The sequence below is a fragment of the Anas platyrhynchos genome, chromosome 27 (assembly GCF_047663525.1).
Source record: "Anas platyrhynchos isolate ZD024472 breed Pekin duck chromosome 27, IASCAAS_PekinDuck_T2T, whole genome shotgun sequence".
Taxonomy (NCBI): Eukaryota; Metazoa; Chordata; class Aves; order Anseriformes; family Anatidae; genus Anas; species Anas platyrhynchos.
This window is the reverse complement of record NC_092613.1, coordinates 2,704,118-2,719,523: the sequence shown is the minus strand read 5'-3', so window position 1 is coordinate 2,719,523 and position 15,406 is coordinate 2,704,118. Positions and strand designations below refer to the sequence as shown.

The 15,406-nt window shown below is 48.3% G+C and overlaps 1 protein-coding gene across 3 annotated transcripts; it reads left to right on the top strand.

Moving 5' to 3' along the window:
* The first annotated feature begins 793 nt into the window (after nt 1-793).
* Nucleotides 794-10,536, top strand: PI16 (peptidase inhibitor 16). Of its 3 annotated transcripts, none has more exons than XM_038168474.2 (6): nt 1,229-1,934; nt 4,412-4,630; nt 5,278-5,387; nt 6,198-6,286; nt 7,064-8,716; nt 9,103-10,536. In XM_038168474.2, exons 1-6 carry the CDS (start codon nt 1,779-1,781, stop codon nt 9,240-9,242), a joined length of 2,367 nt encoding a protein of 788 aa, XP_038024402.1. In that variant the 5' UTR covers nt 1,229-1,778; the 3' UTR covers nt 9,243-10,536. The 3 variants fall into 3 exon arrangements, with proteins under 3 accessions (XP_071884579.1, XP_038024402.1, XP_038024403.1); XM_038168475.2 differs by having other exon boundaries at nt 1,235-1,934; nt 9,106-10,536; XM_072028478.1 differs by lacking the exon at nt 4,412-4,630 and having other exon boundaries at nt 794-1,934.
* The last annotated feature ends 4,870 nt before the right edge of the window (nt 10,537-15,406 follow it).

Here is a 15,406-nt window from a genome sequence, read left to right as displayed (position 1 = left end):
GAGCAGCAGGAAATCTGCATTCCTCCTGCACTTACCTAATGCTGTCTGGACATGAGCTTGTCAGCTCCAGGGTGGGGCTTGGACCGTATGCTGCTAATCTCCATGTTTCAGATGCTGGCTTCAAAAAGAGCCGTTGGGGCAGATTGGGAAGTTGGGAATTATCTCCCCATGAGCCACATGCCCTGGTTGTGACTCTTCCAGGCCTATTTTCTTGGAGAGCACTGTGTCCCCCGATTTTTTATTTCTTGTTGCTATGCTATCTTCAGTAAGGCCTAATTAGGATTCTATAGAGCCAGGGACCACTTGCTGCTTGGCTCTTTACCTCTGCGTCACTTGGAGACATCAGCAAGTTCATTGGCGTCTTAGCACTGCCTTGTTCCTCATAGGCAGGTCATAGTGAGCTCGCTGGTAGGAGAGGGGATCCAGTGTTGTTCCTTTCTAGCTGTTTCTCCAGGTCTCCAGAGATGCAGCAGCAGAGCTGCTGAGATGTCTTTTGATGGACAGATTTGCCTTTTAGTCTTGACCCAGACTCCAGGCCTGTAGTTGACCTTAGTGATAAATATGAACCTCTCATTTGAAGACTCAGACCCTTCTTGCAGAAATTGTTGGGCTACTGAGAGCATGGTAAACTCTGGACCTAATGAAGGAGAAGGTAATGCACAGAGGTAAGAAATCTGGAGGGGCAGTAGGAGAGCAATTGTGGCAAGAGAGGTGATCAGAGCGGTGCAAAGTGGGAGGGGAGGGGCAGGGGGAGGGGCAGAGCAGACTGTGTGATTAACTTGGCTCTGCTAGCTAGGGCTGCCCACTCACTGATCCTTTCTAATAGCCTGTGATCCCCAAAGGCAGATCCAGGAGCAGAGCTGGAGTGACTGCACAATCGCAGATGGGGAGGAAAAGGTGGCAGGCGTGTGGGATGGTTTCTGCCAGACAGTCCCCAAGGCAAGTGGTGTGGCATGCAATTCAAGACACCTCAGCCTGAGCCCGCCAGGTGTCTGGCTAGGGATGGAGCAGTCTGTCCCTGCAGAGAAAATGGTCTAGTATTCCAGCCAGACCTGGAGCCTGCTAACTCCTCTTCTGGGGGTCATTTCACCTTCGCATCCTGTTCTTCCTTCCCTCATCTTCCTGATGGCGTGGGGAAGGGTCATCAACTCTCTGCTACCCTCTGCCTTCCTAATGGGCTGGGAGAGCCTAGGGGCTGTTTTCCAGCTACCTGCTGCTTTCCCGTGGCATGATCAGTGTACAGGTACAGGGACAGGACAAGGTGGGTCTGACTCCCAGCCTGGTTACAGCACTGGGGTTACAGGGCTGCAAACCATTCTCAGCAGTTGCATCTTGTTGCCTTTTCTAGAAATGGCTGTGCCCCAGTGACGGGGGAAGACCCTTGTGTAAATGGAGCTTTGCATTTATTTGCTAGTTGCTTGGGAATTATTGCAGTTTAGGAGAAAACATAGAAAAGGAACCCTATAACTGATGATTAAAGCAATGTCTGAGATTTGGAGTAGCAGAGGTTTGGATGAAAACGCCAGTGCAGGGAATTACGATTCATGCACAGGGTCTGTCTCAGGGAGTGGACCCTGCGAGCTCATTGGCACTAGACACTGCTGCTTCTCTATCAAGTTTGATATGTGAGATGGGTGTGTTCCATGTGGCTCTGAAATCCTCCTCTAATAAATACATTTCCTCCCCAGTCTTCAAGCTGTTGGGTGTTCCTTGCTTTTGGGAGGTGCTTTAAATCTGACTGCCAGAGCTGTGGGCTGCTAAGAGCAGAAGCTGGCTGCATGATGTTGAGCACAGGTCTTCCTCCTGTTTTCCTGTTGCTCACTGCACTGGAGCTAAGCTGGTCTCTGACTGATGAAGAAAAGAGGATAATCTTGGATGGGCATAATAAATACCGCTCCCAGGTCTCTCCTCCTGCTATGGATATGCTGAAGATGGTAAGTGGCTTTTACTGTGAGGGGGATTTCAGAGGGAGTTTGTGTAGTGCAAGCTTGAATCTTAATGCTAGCAGGGATTTGGGAGGCAGAGCAATTATTGTGTGGGTTTGCAATTTGGTATTAATGTAGGGGTTCCCTAAATTGCCTCTAAAAGATGAGTTTCCTTTCACTTGGTGTAGAGTTGACTTTGATGATTTTTGGAAGCTCACAAGTGTGATCTGAGTCCCCTGATGCTCTGTGAGAGCAATGCAGCTTTCACAAGGAGCTGGAGCTCCTTGTGATGGATAGGAAAGGCAAGCGCTTGCACTGAGACCTTGCAATAAGTGGGGCCCTGCAACTGGAGGAGGAATCCTGTTCCACCACCTGTGTGAAGCGTCACCTAGTGTGCTTTATTTGTCTTTGCAGGTGATTGGGGTTTAATTTATGAGAGGGAATGTCAAATTCAAGCATGACTACCAGGTCAGTTTGGGCTCTCCATCACGCTCCTACTTCCTACCGTGACCTATGCGTGATGACATGGAGGTGAAGGATCTCCCATTTTTCTGTAAGAAACTGAGTCGGGTGCCCACCAATGCTTGTGGCTGCAGTGGAAGCAAAAATGACATCTTGAGCTGGTGCTGGTTTTTGTCTTATTTGGCCCCTTTTCCTTGCTGTTTACAACACATGCAGAGGAGCAAGAGAGCTGTTCATTACAGCTATTTGGGGTGTTGTGCTCTTTTGGTCAGTGTAGTCAGAGGAGACCTTCTTATCTGGCCTTGAAGTTGCACCACTTGAATTAAATGCTCATGAGCTGGTAAGTGGGAGCTTGCTGAGCAAATGAAGAAAGAGGCAATGTTAAGGCATAATGGGGGCCTAACAAGAGACTTTGGGTTCAGAGGGTGTGAAAACCCTAAGCACCACAATTTCCATGGACACCCACCACAGCAAAGCACAGAAAAATCAGGAAGTATGGGCTTTGGAGCCAAACTCTTAGGGAAAGCATGAGGGAAACAATCTCTCAAGTACCTAAAATGTGAGTCAAGGTCCTTAAGTTGGTGGCAATTCTGATCTGGTGAGTGTTGCTGCTGGCTCTAGGAGTGATGGCAGATCACATGCTTTGAGATGCTGCCCTCTGCAAGGCTGTGTTGTCTCTTAGTTTAATACGAATTGCTTAAACACAAGACCTACTGACACTGCAGAGCAGAAGGCTTTCTTTGAAGCACAACAAATGTTTATCATAAAGCAGCCCTAACGATTTCTTATTAAAGGCTTTCTATGTAAGAGCCATTCTTGCCTTCCTCCCTGGGACTTCGAAGGCTTGTGCTGTGTTTGTCTTTGAGGTCACCTGCTGCTGCGGCACCATGCCTGACTGATGTCACGCTGTGTTTCTGTTTGGGACATGAGTCTTGTTGCTGTGGAAGTAGTTAGGCACTGGGGGGATTCCTAGCCTAAAGGCACTTTTTTTAAAAAAATGAGGCAAATCCTGCAGGTGTGAGCCTGCTGTTTATGGAACCCAGCTCTGTGCCAGAGGAAGCTGGGTGTGCATTTCCCCAGCAGGGTTCCAAGCCATCACTCTCAGCCTGGCTTGGGGCCATGATGCAAGGTCAACTAGCTCTCTGTGCCCCCACCTGGATTATTTCAGTGTTTCTTTCACCTACAGCGCTACTGCTTGGGGGCCTGTCCGTGTCCCCTTGACACCCCAGTGGTAATGCCCTGTAACAGAGCTGTGCTCTGTCCCCCTCTAGAATCCAGCTCTGACTCCAGCAAGGAAGGTCCCACTGAGGACCTGTTGTTTGTTGGCTGCCTTCCATCCTGCTGCAGAAGCAAAGTTGCTGTCACCATCAAATAGTGTTAGGATGGTCCAAGCAGTTGTAGTGTAGGGTTCCTCATATGCCTTTCTGCAAGGCATAGCAGTATGGTCACTAGGGCCTGGGGACTCAGCTGGCAGTGGGGCCACTGCTGCTCCCTGTGCTGGAAGGGCTCTTGGTAGGCAGGCAGCTGCTGCATTTTGGATCCAGGGGAACTGATGATGTCTTTTAGGAGCATGTACTCCCAGGACCTGTGCAGCTGCCAGGGGAGATGTGTTCTGCTCTTCTCCCATCCCCACCCTGGTGAGAAGGATGTCCCCTGTTCTCTTCCTGTGTGACCCACTGTGAGCGTCCTCCCTTCCTCCATTTTCACTGCTTCTTCATTGCTTTTCCACACTGAGTTGAGGATGCTGATGTTATGGGTGCTCCAGGCAAGGTTGTGAGAATTATGCTCAGCACTGACCTACCTGTTTGTAAGTTGCGGTTTGTTTTGTGCTGAGATAGACTGAAGAGCTCCCATCTCCTGAGGACTTCTCAGAGTGCATTCAGGGATACCCATGTATTGAGTAGCAATTTTAGTTTTACTCATAAATGGGGAAATTGCAACTAGGGAGCCCAAGAGCACATGTCCTTGTGTGTGTTGGAGAGCCCAATGTCCCTCTCTGTATGCTGACACTGAGGTCCTTTCAGAGTTGGGACACAGAGCTGGAGGCCTTTGCCCAAGCCTATGCGGAGAAATGCATCTGGGACCACAACAAGGAGAGGGGCCGACGGGGAGAAAACCTCTTTGCTATGGCTCCGACACTGGATCTGGAATTTGCTGTGGAGGACTGGAACGGGGAAGAGAAATACTATAACCTGACGACTTCCGTGTGTGTCCCTGGGCAGATGTGTGGTCACTACACCCAGGTACTGGCCTGCTGGGGCAGACGGAGAGGGTTGTCAGGAAAGGAGCTGTACCAGAGCCCTGGGTCCTCTCAGAGTCTTTGCAAAGAGATGGGGAACTAATGCTGGGCACCAGGCAGGAATCTCTGATACAGGGGAATCTGGGCATGGTGCCAACCATAACCAGCATTTTAGATAAGACCTCTCTTTAAAAAGTGCTCTGCACCCCTTTTCGGCTACACAGCAGAGCCAGGTGCTGGCTTGTCTTAGGCAGACAAGAGATGTGAGTGTGTCTTTGCAGCTTGGGTGGATGGGTGAGAGTGGAGAAGAGCGTAGATGGTGGTGGTATAAATATCAGGATGGATCTGTGGAGGTCCCCAGGACCAAAACAGAGGTAGTGATGCTCTACCTGGGAGAAGTATAGGGTAGAAAAGCTGTGGCACTTGGTTATGTGGGCTGTGGCCCTACGTTGTGAATGTGGTCCAGACAGATGCAAGTAGCAGGATTCTGAATGCGAAAGCAACACGGGCATGTGGGACCTGGGGCACACACTGAGACATGGGGGGTGTTGGTGTGATAACGGAGCAGCCTTCAAGGCCAGAGGATGGGTTGCCAACAGGGCGTCTGCCTTCATCCAATCACCTCACCTTCACTCCTGGTCTTTGTCTTAGGTGGTTTGGGCAAACACACATCGTATTGGCTGTGGGGCAAAGTTTTGTGAGAAGATTGATGGAATCGAAACAGAGGACATGTACCTGCTTGTTTGCAACTACTATCCTCCGTAAGTCCTATGCCTTGCACGACTTGGTTCATTTTGATCGGGCTTCTGCAAGGAAATGCCCTTCCTTCCATCCCTATAAGACAGCAGGAAAAGCTTTTGGTCTTGCTCAGAAACGCAAGCAAGGCGATTTCAAGAAAGGCCTTTATTGTCTTGGATTGGTCACTAAGGAAGGAAGGGTTGTCTGTTGATCCTTGCCTATGAGGACTACTGAGGTCTGGTTCAGCTCCTGCCACAGTCCAGGGAGGGAACTCCCCCAGAGTGCTGCCCACGGTTGATGTCACAGTAACTAAGGATACAAACATTACCTACCTGCTCTGTGCCTTGTTCTTCCCCAATAGCAGCAGCAATGGCCTGGGAAGGGGTCAGGAAGCATGTGTTGTAACAGCAGGATGAGTTGCACATGGGAGGAGAGGTGGGTACCTGCTTGTGAAACCCTGGGGCTAGCCTTGGAGACCACTCACTTGGAGATGGAGAGCAACAGCAGACCTTCTTAGGGGTGTTTAGTAGAGGGGAGATAAAATCATGTGTCCAAATGTCCACCAACTGCTCTTTTCTAGGTGGTAGTGAAGGAATTGGTCCATGGAACTTTCTTCTCTGGTTTTAGTCACCCTAGGGTCAGGCCACTGAGTAAATGGCATTGAAAGTGTGTGGCAGGAGACAAAGACCTGATTTTTTTTAATTTTTATTTTTTAACATTAATTCTGAGTTTTGCCATGGCTGGGATATTCCAGTTGAATCAAACCTCCCTCTTTGGGGTTGGCATTTCCCCTCTTTCCTTACACTTTTTTTCTTGGTGTCTTCTGCATCCAGGGGTAATGTGAAAGGCCGAAAGCCATACAAAGAAGGACCCTCTTGCTCACAGTGTCCTGAGGGTAGAGTGTGTGTCAAGTCCTTGTGTGGTAAGTGAAGCAAAGCAATGTATGTGCCCTGACAGGCTATTGGGACAGAGACCCCTGGGTTGGGGTCCAAACTCTGAACCTGGACCAGCAGCTCCAGGCCTGGACTGTGAGGCATCACATGGGATAGAAGCCCTTGAGACTGGTCAGCTGTCACTAGATGAGGATTGGACACAGACCTCATAACCCCCTTAGCTAGGAGTTGTTGCCTCATCCCCAGGGGGCAGAAGGTTGTGTGAGGGAGATGAGATGTCTCCAGGTTGGGACCTCAAGTGTGGGAGATGGCCCAGAGTGACCTAAGCTTGCAGATGACACCAAGCTGGAGTGAAGTGTTGATCTGCTGGAGGATAGGAAGGCCCTGCAGAGGGACCTGGACAGTATGGGTTGATGAGCAAAGGCCAGTGGGGTGAGGTTCAACATGGCTAAGTGCCAGGTGTTGTGGCACTTTGGCCACAACAACCCCATGCAGCACTACATGCTTGGGGCAGAGTGGCTCAAAAGCTGTGCAGAGGAAAAGGACCTAGGGGTACTGATTGATGTTTGCTTGAACATGAGCCAGCAGTGTGCCCAAGAAGGCCAACGGCATCCTGGCTTGTATCAGGAATAGTGCAGCCAGCAGGACCAGGGAGGTGATCATCCCCTTGTATTCTGCTCCGGTGAGGCTGCTCCTTGAGTACTGTGTTTGGTTTTAGGCCCCTCAGTACAAGGACATAGAGGCCTGGACAGCAATGGGTCAGTTGACCCTAGTGCTAACCCATGGTGTTTTTCATCTCTTACCAGAATCCACTGTAGAAGAGACCACTCCAACCTCTGTGACAACATCCACCACAACCACACCAGAACCTACCACAACATCACCCACCATGGCCACAGCGAAGCCAGAACTCACAACCATACCCCCAACCCAGACACAAGTACCCACCACATCCATGGCAAAGCCAAAACCTACTGTGCCAGAACCCACCATAGCTACAGGCAAGCCAAAGCCCATCACACTAACAACTGCCATGCCAAAACCTAACACAACCACTACGGCCAAACCAGCACCCACCACACCAAAATCCCCCACCACTACCGTTATGCCATCACCCACCATGCCACAACCCACCACAACCACCACTACAGCCAAGTCAGCACCCACCACACTAAAACCCACCACAAACACCACTACGGCTAAGCCAGCACCCACCACCACGCCACAACCCATCAGAAGCACCACTATGGCTAAGCCAGCACCCACCACAACTACCACCATGGCCAAGGCAGCACCCACAAAATCTAAACCCACAATGACTCCAGCCCAGACAGTACCCACCACGCCAAGGCCCACCACCAAGGCTAAGCCATTACCCACCATGCCAAAACCCACCACAAACACCACTACAGCTAAGCCAGCACCCACCACCACACCACAATCCACCACAACCACCACTATGGCTAAGCCAGCACCCACCATGCTACAACCCACCACAACTGCCACTATGGCCAAGGCAGCACCCACCACGTCAAAACCCGCAATAACTACAGCCAAGACAGTGCCCACCACACCAAGGCCCACCACCACTATGGCTAAGCCAGCACCCACCACGCCAAAGCCCACCACAAACACCACTACAGTTAAGCCATCACCAACTATGTCACAACCCACCACAACTACCACAAAGACCATGACAGCACCCACCATGTCAAAAACAACAACCACTACAGCCAAGTCAGCACCCACCATGCCAAAACCCACTACAACATCTACAGCTAAGCCAGCACCCACCATGCCAAAACCCACCACAACCACCACTGTGGCTAAGCCATCACCAACCATGCCACAACCCACCACAACTACCACTATGGCCAAGCCAGCATCCACCCCAACTATGGCCAAGACAAAACCTTCTACAGCCAAACCAGCAACCATCTCACCAACATTTACCACCATTTTATCCAAGCCATCACACACTTACACAACTTCAACAAAGCAAAATCTCACCACCTCAACAGCAAAGATGCTAACAAAAACTGAAACAGAAAGACCCAACCCAACTGAGGCAACTGGGCTCACACTTTCCTTTGAGCCCACATTAGATGGGGATTATAAAATATTTCCAGATGTAGAGTTAGACACTGGAGAGCCCATTGGCTTAAGTACAGAGGATCCTACCTTATTAGGAAGTATTGGCACAGCCTTCAGCCCCAAATCAGTCCCAGAGACAAATAAAGGTGTGAAAGGGGATGGAGGAGATAAATTATCCTTCTTTTCCAGTCCACCTCCATCCTTCAGCAAAATTATTCCAGAGATCAAGTTAGATTTCAATAAAACTGAGCATATAACCTCCTCAAAGTCAGTGGTCTTCAGTCCTGAAGAACCCACCTTCTTGCGTTTGACATCATCTTCCAAAGAAAAGGGTCAGAGCCCTGCTTTCCAGTCCTCCCTCTCAGGTAAAGTAATTGTGGAGTCTGTCCTGGCATGGACATGTAGATGTTGAATGATCCCCAAGCAGCATGGGGCATGGCTTGGGAGGAACCAGTATCAGACTGGTCCTCTGGATCCTCATTTCATGTGTGGTACTAACCCTTTTCCTCACTCTTTCCTCTAACACTGAAAGGGGCAGATTGGATGTCTGGTTCACGAAGCATGGTTTTGTTTACAGCATGCTCCTCGCTAACACCCACCAGCTTTCCCTTGCCTTTGCTGGATCTGTGCACTTCTGTCCCTTGCACCTCAGGGTGTCTTGGTGCACATCACTGAAGGACCTGCATGAATTGGAGCTTCTCTTTTGCTCAGATCTTTCCCTCTAACTCCTGTTTTTCTATTGTTCTGCCAGCAGATACTCTAGCCATTGAAGAATGGGAGACAAACTCAGACCAGAAAAGCATGGATCAGCCCACAGCTGGAGCCCCCAGTACCTGCTGGGGCCTTTCACTCTTCCTACCCAGTGTCATCCTGATGGGCCTTTTGCTTTGAACAGTCTTTCTCAGCTGTCCCTGCACCAGTCACCAAGCCTTTCTTCAGCACTGGTTGTCCCACAACCCTGGTAGACTTGGGAGACACTGTGGACAGTTCAGGTTGACACGCTCACTTACACTGACTGGCTAACGCACTCCAGCTCTGATGTGCCAAGGGCAACTGTCCATCCCATGGGTACTCAGTCCCCTTCTGAGGAGGCCCAAGGGCAGGAGGGTGTCTGCCATAACACTGGTGAACCTGGACACCAGTGCTTTGCCTTTCTTCCCAGACATCCTGGGCTTCTGGTTTGTTTCCAAACAGGAAATGGTAAGGTCTCTCATCCCCCTGTGCAGCTGGCAGGTCCTGCTGCACCGTGTCTCCAGGGAAAGCAGATGCCTTGGAAACCAGAATGGCAATGAGACATGGTTGTTGGCTTTGGTGTTTGTCTGTAGACAATGCATGGTAGATGGGTTTGATGTCTGCCTACCAGAAAGAGTTTCTAACAAAAATGCTCTTTTTTCCTCTTGATGTGCCTGTTTGTCTCAAATTTGGACGTATCACCTCTTCCTTCCTTTTCCAAAAGTGTGGCTTTTTTTTTTTTTCTTTTCTACAGAAGAGGATTTATATTTCCTTCCTGCTTCTGGTATAGCTATGGCCAGTACCCTATGTACTCCTTTCTCCTTCTCACATCTGCAACCTTTGCTTGCTTCCTCATTTCATGTACCCATTCCACAGTTACTCCATTGGCATGGCTTTATTTTACCCACGTGCCTGCACAGAAGAAAATCCTTCAGCTCTAGAGAGGAGTTACTGGCTTATTCATACAGCTTTTTTCTGCATGGCTTCCTTCTTTGCATAACTTAAGAGTACGATGTATTTGAAATTAGATACAGATAACATGTATTTTGTGGATGGTGGAACCTGGTCCAGAAGAAAACAAAATAATGAGGTGTGCTGGTACAATTTCAGCTTGAGAGAGCCAATTGAATGATGTTAGAGGTTACCAATGGTTCCAGGCCTTGTTGCAGGATGGTATTCATTCTCTGGAGCACTGTGTGTTTTATCTCTCCATGTGTGTTTTATCCCTCCATGTTTCTGCTCTGTTCACCTGAAGATTCCCAGTAAGGTGGGTTAAATAAGTGACAAGTTTTACAGATGAGCAGAAGGGACTAGAAGATCCAGTCCCTTCTTTGGTTTCTTAATAGATGAGTGAGATGGAGAAAGACCTTAAGTCCAGTATTTGTCTATCCCCCCCAGAATGCTGTGTCCTGTGCAGCCGCAGAGCATGCACTCAATAAATCTTGTTCTGAAAGTCTGCTGTGGGGCATGCACTGTCTTTCTGGGGTATCCAAGACCAGCTTATATCCGTAAAACAATCTTGCTTGTGTGTTTAAGTAGAACTGCTAAAACACATTGTAGCTCCTGGGGAGTGCTGAATGTTTTTTTTTTTTTTGACTTTCCAAAAGCATCTGGGTGCTGGTTTCTATAAGGTTGCAATTTTATGTTTTTAAGCCTTTGTAAAGGCAGCAGAAGGAGGAGATTTAGCATGACATAAGAAATATTCCCCTAGCTCCCAGCTGAGTGCAGAGCAAACAAAATTGTCCCCAACAGGAATTTTTGAGCAAGGAAAGTAAGAGGAAGAGAGCTCAGAGAAAAACAAACAAACAAAAACCTAGGGCTAGAGTGCTTCTGGTTCTGCATTTAGAGAGGCCCAACAGTCAGCATCGTCCCACCCCCAAACACACACCGTTTCATCTTTTCAGTAAAGAAAAAATGTAAATGTAAGTGTCCTCCCCTGCTTTTTCCCCAGACTCTGCATTTCTGCACTGTTTTCACTGCAGAACATCACCCAGCCACAAAGAGCATGCGAAGAATGGAGCTCTTATTGTGAGGAGTAAACCTGCTGCACAGGAGCAATGGTGACACTGGACCTTTGCTTTTTGCTTTTCCCTATTCTTGCACCCCTGCCTTGCCTGGTGAGGCTGCCCTGCGGTTCTGTGTTACACCTCTTCCTGCAGTCCTGGTTCAGGAGCCCAGCAGCACCAGATCCCTTACAAGAAACAGGCTGCCTGTGGGGTGTTTTTAGATCAGGGTCACCATTAGCCCTGCTGAACAGTGGCCAGCAGATGGGAGTGGGAGAGTCACCACGGAGAACTGAGCAAATTCAACCTCACTGCACAGCCCTCTGGAGAGTCTAGTGCTCAATTTAATCACAAGCATCAGATGTAGTTCAGAATCAGATTAGAAATAGCCTCCTGCTCAGGTGCCATGGTTTTTGCATGGTCTTCTTGCAGGCTGAGCTTTTGCAAGCTCCTGTGGAGCTGCTTCTGGCAGAAAAAAATCCAGCCTGGGTCTGGATGGTCACTAGACCAATGATGTACAGCCAGAGTGGCTGCTGTTCACCTCTTGTAAGGGGGGCTGCAGCCTCACGAAGGGTAAGGCAGAGACAGAACATTTCAGGCCTGTAATGTTTTTTCCATTAGGGTAAAGGAGAGTGCAGCATTAATTACAAACTAACAATTAAAAGAGCAGAAAAGCATTTCCCTTTCCAGCAAAATCAAGACATTTGGTCAACACCTGTCATTTTTTTTTTTTTTTTTTTGCAAAGCTGGGTACCTCACAGTCTCCTGCCTTGGGATCCATTATGGAACTGGACCTAACAGGGATGCTGGCATGTGTCTATACAAATAATTCTACAATTTAAGTATTTTATCATGGTTTTGAGGCTGCTGATCTCTATAGTTTTGTTTTCATTAAGGTTTTGACTACTGTAATCATGCAGTTGTGCAAGGACCTATTTATAGAGTTCTTTCTAACAGAAACTTCAAAAACAGATGGAAAATTCCCTTTCTTATTCCCCATGTTCCCTAACTGAGACCTGCCAGCAAGGGGATTTGGAATGGTTTGGTTTAATCCCAAACTAGGAGGATGTAGGGAAGGAAAGAAGGTGACTGTATGGTAAAGGTGGGTCATGGTTATGGTGGGGTATGCCAGAAAAAGATGCAAAACATTCAAGGGAGACTTGCTGCATTTCCACCCCATTTCTGGGGTTGATATGAAGGATGCTCTAGCATCTAGGTGAATTGGTGGGAGATTCCAGGGTAGGCAGGGAAGGAGCCAATCACCTGTCAAAGATGCTGCTGGTGCTTGGCAGTCCCACAGTTGTGTGTGGCAGAAGTGGCAGGTTTGTATACGGGTATCCTTTCAATGGTGAAGAGGACCATGCTAGAAAAGGACTGTGCTTCATGTTCTTGCTGTCTGGCCTCCCCATGTGACCAAAGTCCTTGGGGACAATGGAGGTATTTTAGGGTGGCAGATGGCATTTGCCTTGACAACTGAAGGAAAACAGCAGCTACCAGGTCATAGTGGAGCCTCCTGAGGGTGGTCAGGCCCTGCTTATGGATAACTTGCCATCATTCATTCACAACACCTCTAAAGGATGCCCCATGACACTGGGTTGATGTTTTTGATGTTTGTCTGACCATGGGCTACATGGCAGCAGGCTATGAGGAGGCAGGAAACAAATTCCTGTGCCGTGGGGGCCCATCACCATGGCAACACAGCACCACAATTTTCCATCACACAGGCTCTGACATGCTTTAAGGCATTTAACCATCAGTTTTGGCCAGCTGGGTTGAAATCAGGGGATTTGTGGTGTTTATAAGACCTGGGTGCTGCATGAACCCCACCTGCAGATTTCCCTGAAGCCCCAGGACCTGTGTTCCAGTGGGGAGGTGGATGTACTCACTGCAGGCTGGGGGAGAGAAGGTCATCTGGATTCAGCTCCTGAAGCTCCTCTGAAGATGGTGAATTAGAAGGGTGGGGGGGCAGCATATGTGCTGTCCTCAGGAATTTACAGTATGGGCCATGACACCAGCTATGAAATGGCCACTGCCCTGCCACTGTGGTGGGGACCTCAGTTTATGGATAATTGGTATATCTGGAAATCTGTATCAGATTTACAAATGTGCTTATAACAGTGGCTGTACAAAGCAGAGAGGAGCCCAGCTACAGCCCCAGAGCTTTGCAGTGGGATTCTGCTAGAGTGCACTGATAGAAAGACCTATGGTTTCAGCTGCATGGCCAATCCCATCTGCCCCACACCCTTATAATGTCCTGGCTGTGGTTTCCCCTTCCTGCTCAGGGGTTTGGGCACATGGAGAACTTGGGAACACACAATCAGGAGCGCTGGCCAGCCCTAGTCCCAGTTCATCAGCTGTGCTCGTTTCAAGATGGTAAAAAGACAATTTTTTTTTTCTTAAGTCAAAACAAGTTTGTTTTTACAAGAGAGTATCTCTAGTAATAATATTTTATTCTTGGCTTCCACCTCATACAGTTTTGCTGCTTAAGACATTAACATCAGTGCAATGGATGGGGCTGAACTGATTCAATCTGGGACACAAAGGATTAATTCTTCTCTAGGGGATATCTCTTAAATATTAAGTTGATATGCTGCGCTATTCTTTGTTACCTTCTGAGCAATCTTGGGGGTAGGAAAGGCCTGCCCCTTAGCAAGCAGCTAGAGGATAATAATGCGTAGAAGAGGAGCAAGCTGTAGCTTTGTGTGGCAGGTCCCCAGGACTGCTGAAAAGCCAGATTTATGGCGAGAGGGCTGCATTCCTCTGATGCTAGACACTGCAGCATCCCCACCCACCAGCTGTTGCCCAGCCTGCAGAAATCACATCTCAGCCTTACTGCAGCTACGCCCCATCCCAAGAAGCAGAAGAGCCTTAAACAAACTGCTTCACTTCTGGGAGTCCCATAGCCCAGGCAACCAGGTCTCATTCTCCCTGTCTCTCACTTCAAGGCTGGAATTTGAGGGCTCTAATGTCTTTTTGCAGCTCTCATTCTCCTACTTAATCTGTGAAAGTGTCCTCAGTTTGCCCTTGCTCCCCGGTGTCTCAGATCTCACATTTCCCTGACAGTGTGATGCCAGTGATAATCTCCTGGCACATCCCTCAGTCTTGAAGAACTGGTGTAGCCCTGATCACATTACAGTCCCACTCATGACCTTGATCCTATTTACTCTGGAATATAGCAGAGGGATAGTTCTAATTGCTTCTTGGAAAGGGAAAAACCTGTTCCCTGTCTGTTGTCAAGTGCTAGAGCTCTGTAGTGTGCTGTCTTCTCATTTGTCTACTATCAGATGTCAGTACTTCCTACCTGGGAGAACCCAGAAGTGTTAAGACTTGCTGCCTTCACCTCACGTCTCTTCTTCACCTGTCTCACATTTAGGACAGGGTGTTAGTATAAACTGCTGGCTTATTCTGTGTAAATACACGAGCGCTAATTGCTTTGCTAGGGTTTGCATATCAGTGAGTTCAGATAATATAGATTATCAAATTAGAAAGAAATACCCTCTAACTTCATAACAGGGTAGAGCTGGGAACTTGTCCAAAACCTGAATGCACTTACTGAGCAGAGGCCAACCAGCCAAAATCTATCAGCTCATGGGGTTTTGAGTCCACAGGCTAAACTTACTCTTGGATATAGTTTTTAATCCAAACTTCAGAACTGGGTTCAACAAACTTAAATCAAAAGTACAGATCTACCAAAAAATACAAATACACTTCCCTCCACACTTGAGAATAGACCGAAAAGAACAACACACTTAAACCCTTCACAACTTGAGCTCATCTCCAGAAAAATAAAAGGGAGTGGGGGTGGGGAGGGATAGAACTGAACACCAGGAGCTGAGGCACCAGCTCATTACTTGTTTGTCTTGCACCCATTAAACAGAGGGACTTTTTTATTTGTTTTAATATATAGATGACTCCCTGTTCATATGACTTAAGCATGGAGCAGTCCCTGGAATAATGCAATCCTGGATGCTGTAAGAGAAAACACACTGAGTTGGTCAGCAATGGGTTTGGATCCTCAACAGAAAGAAATGATGTCTCTGGACCTCTGTGGCTGAGGCAATTCTCCAATGGTTTTGCTGCTCTTTAAGGAAGGCAATAGACTGTATAGTTATCACCTGAAATGGGATACAATCCCTCCCACAAAACTATACAACCTACTACCTCACCTCCACAGAGCAGTACAGAGGTCTTGTGTGATTCACAGCCACATTACTGGCTTTCTGTAAGAACAGGATTACTTGGACCATCCGTCTCCACGCTTGGTGTTGAAGTAGATGATGAGAACTGAAGACCTGACTGTCTCCTTAGGAAAGACAGTAG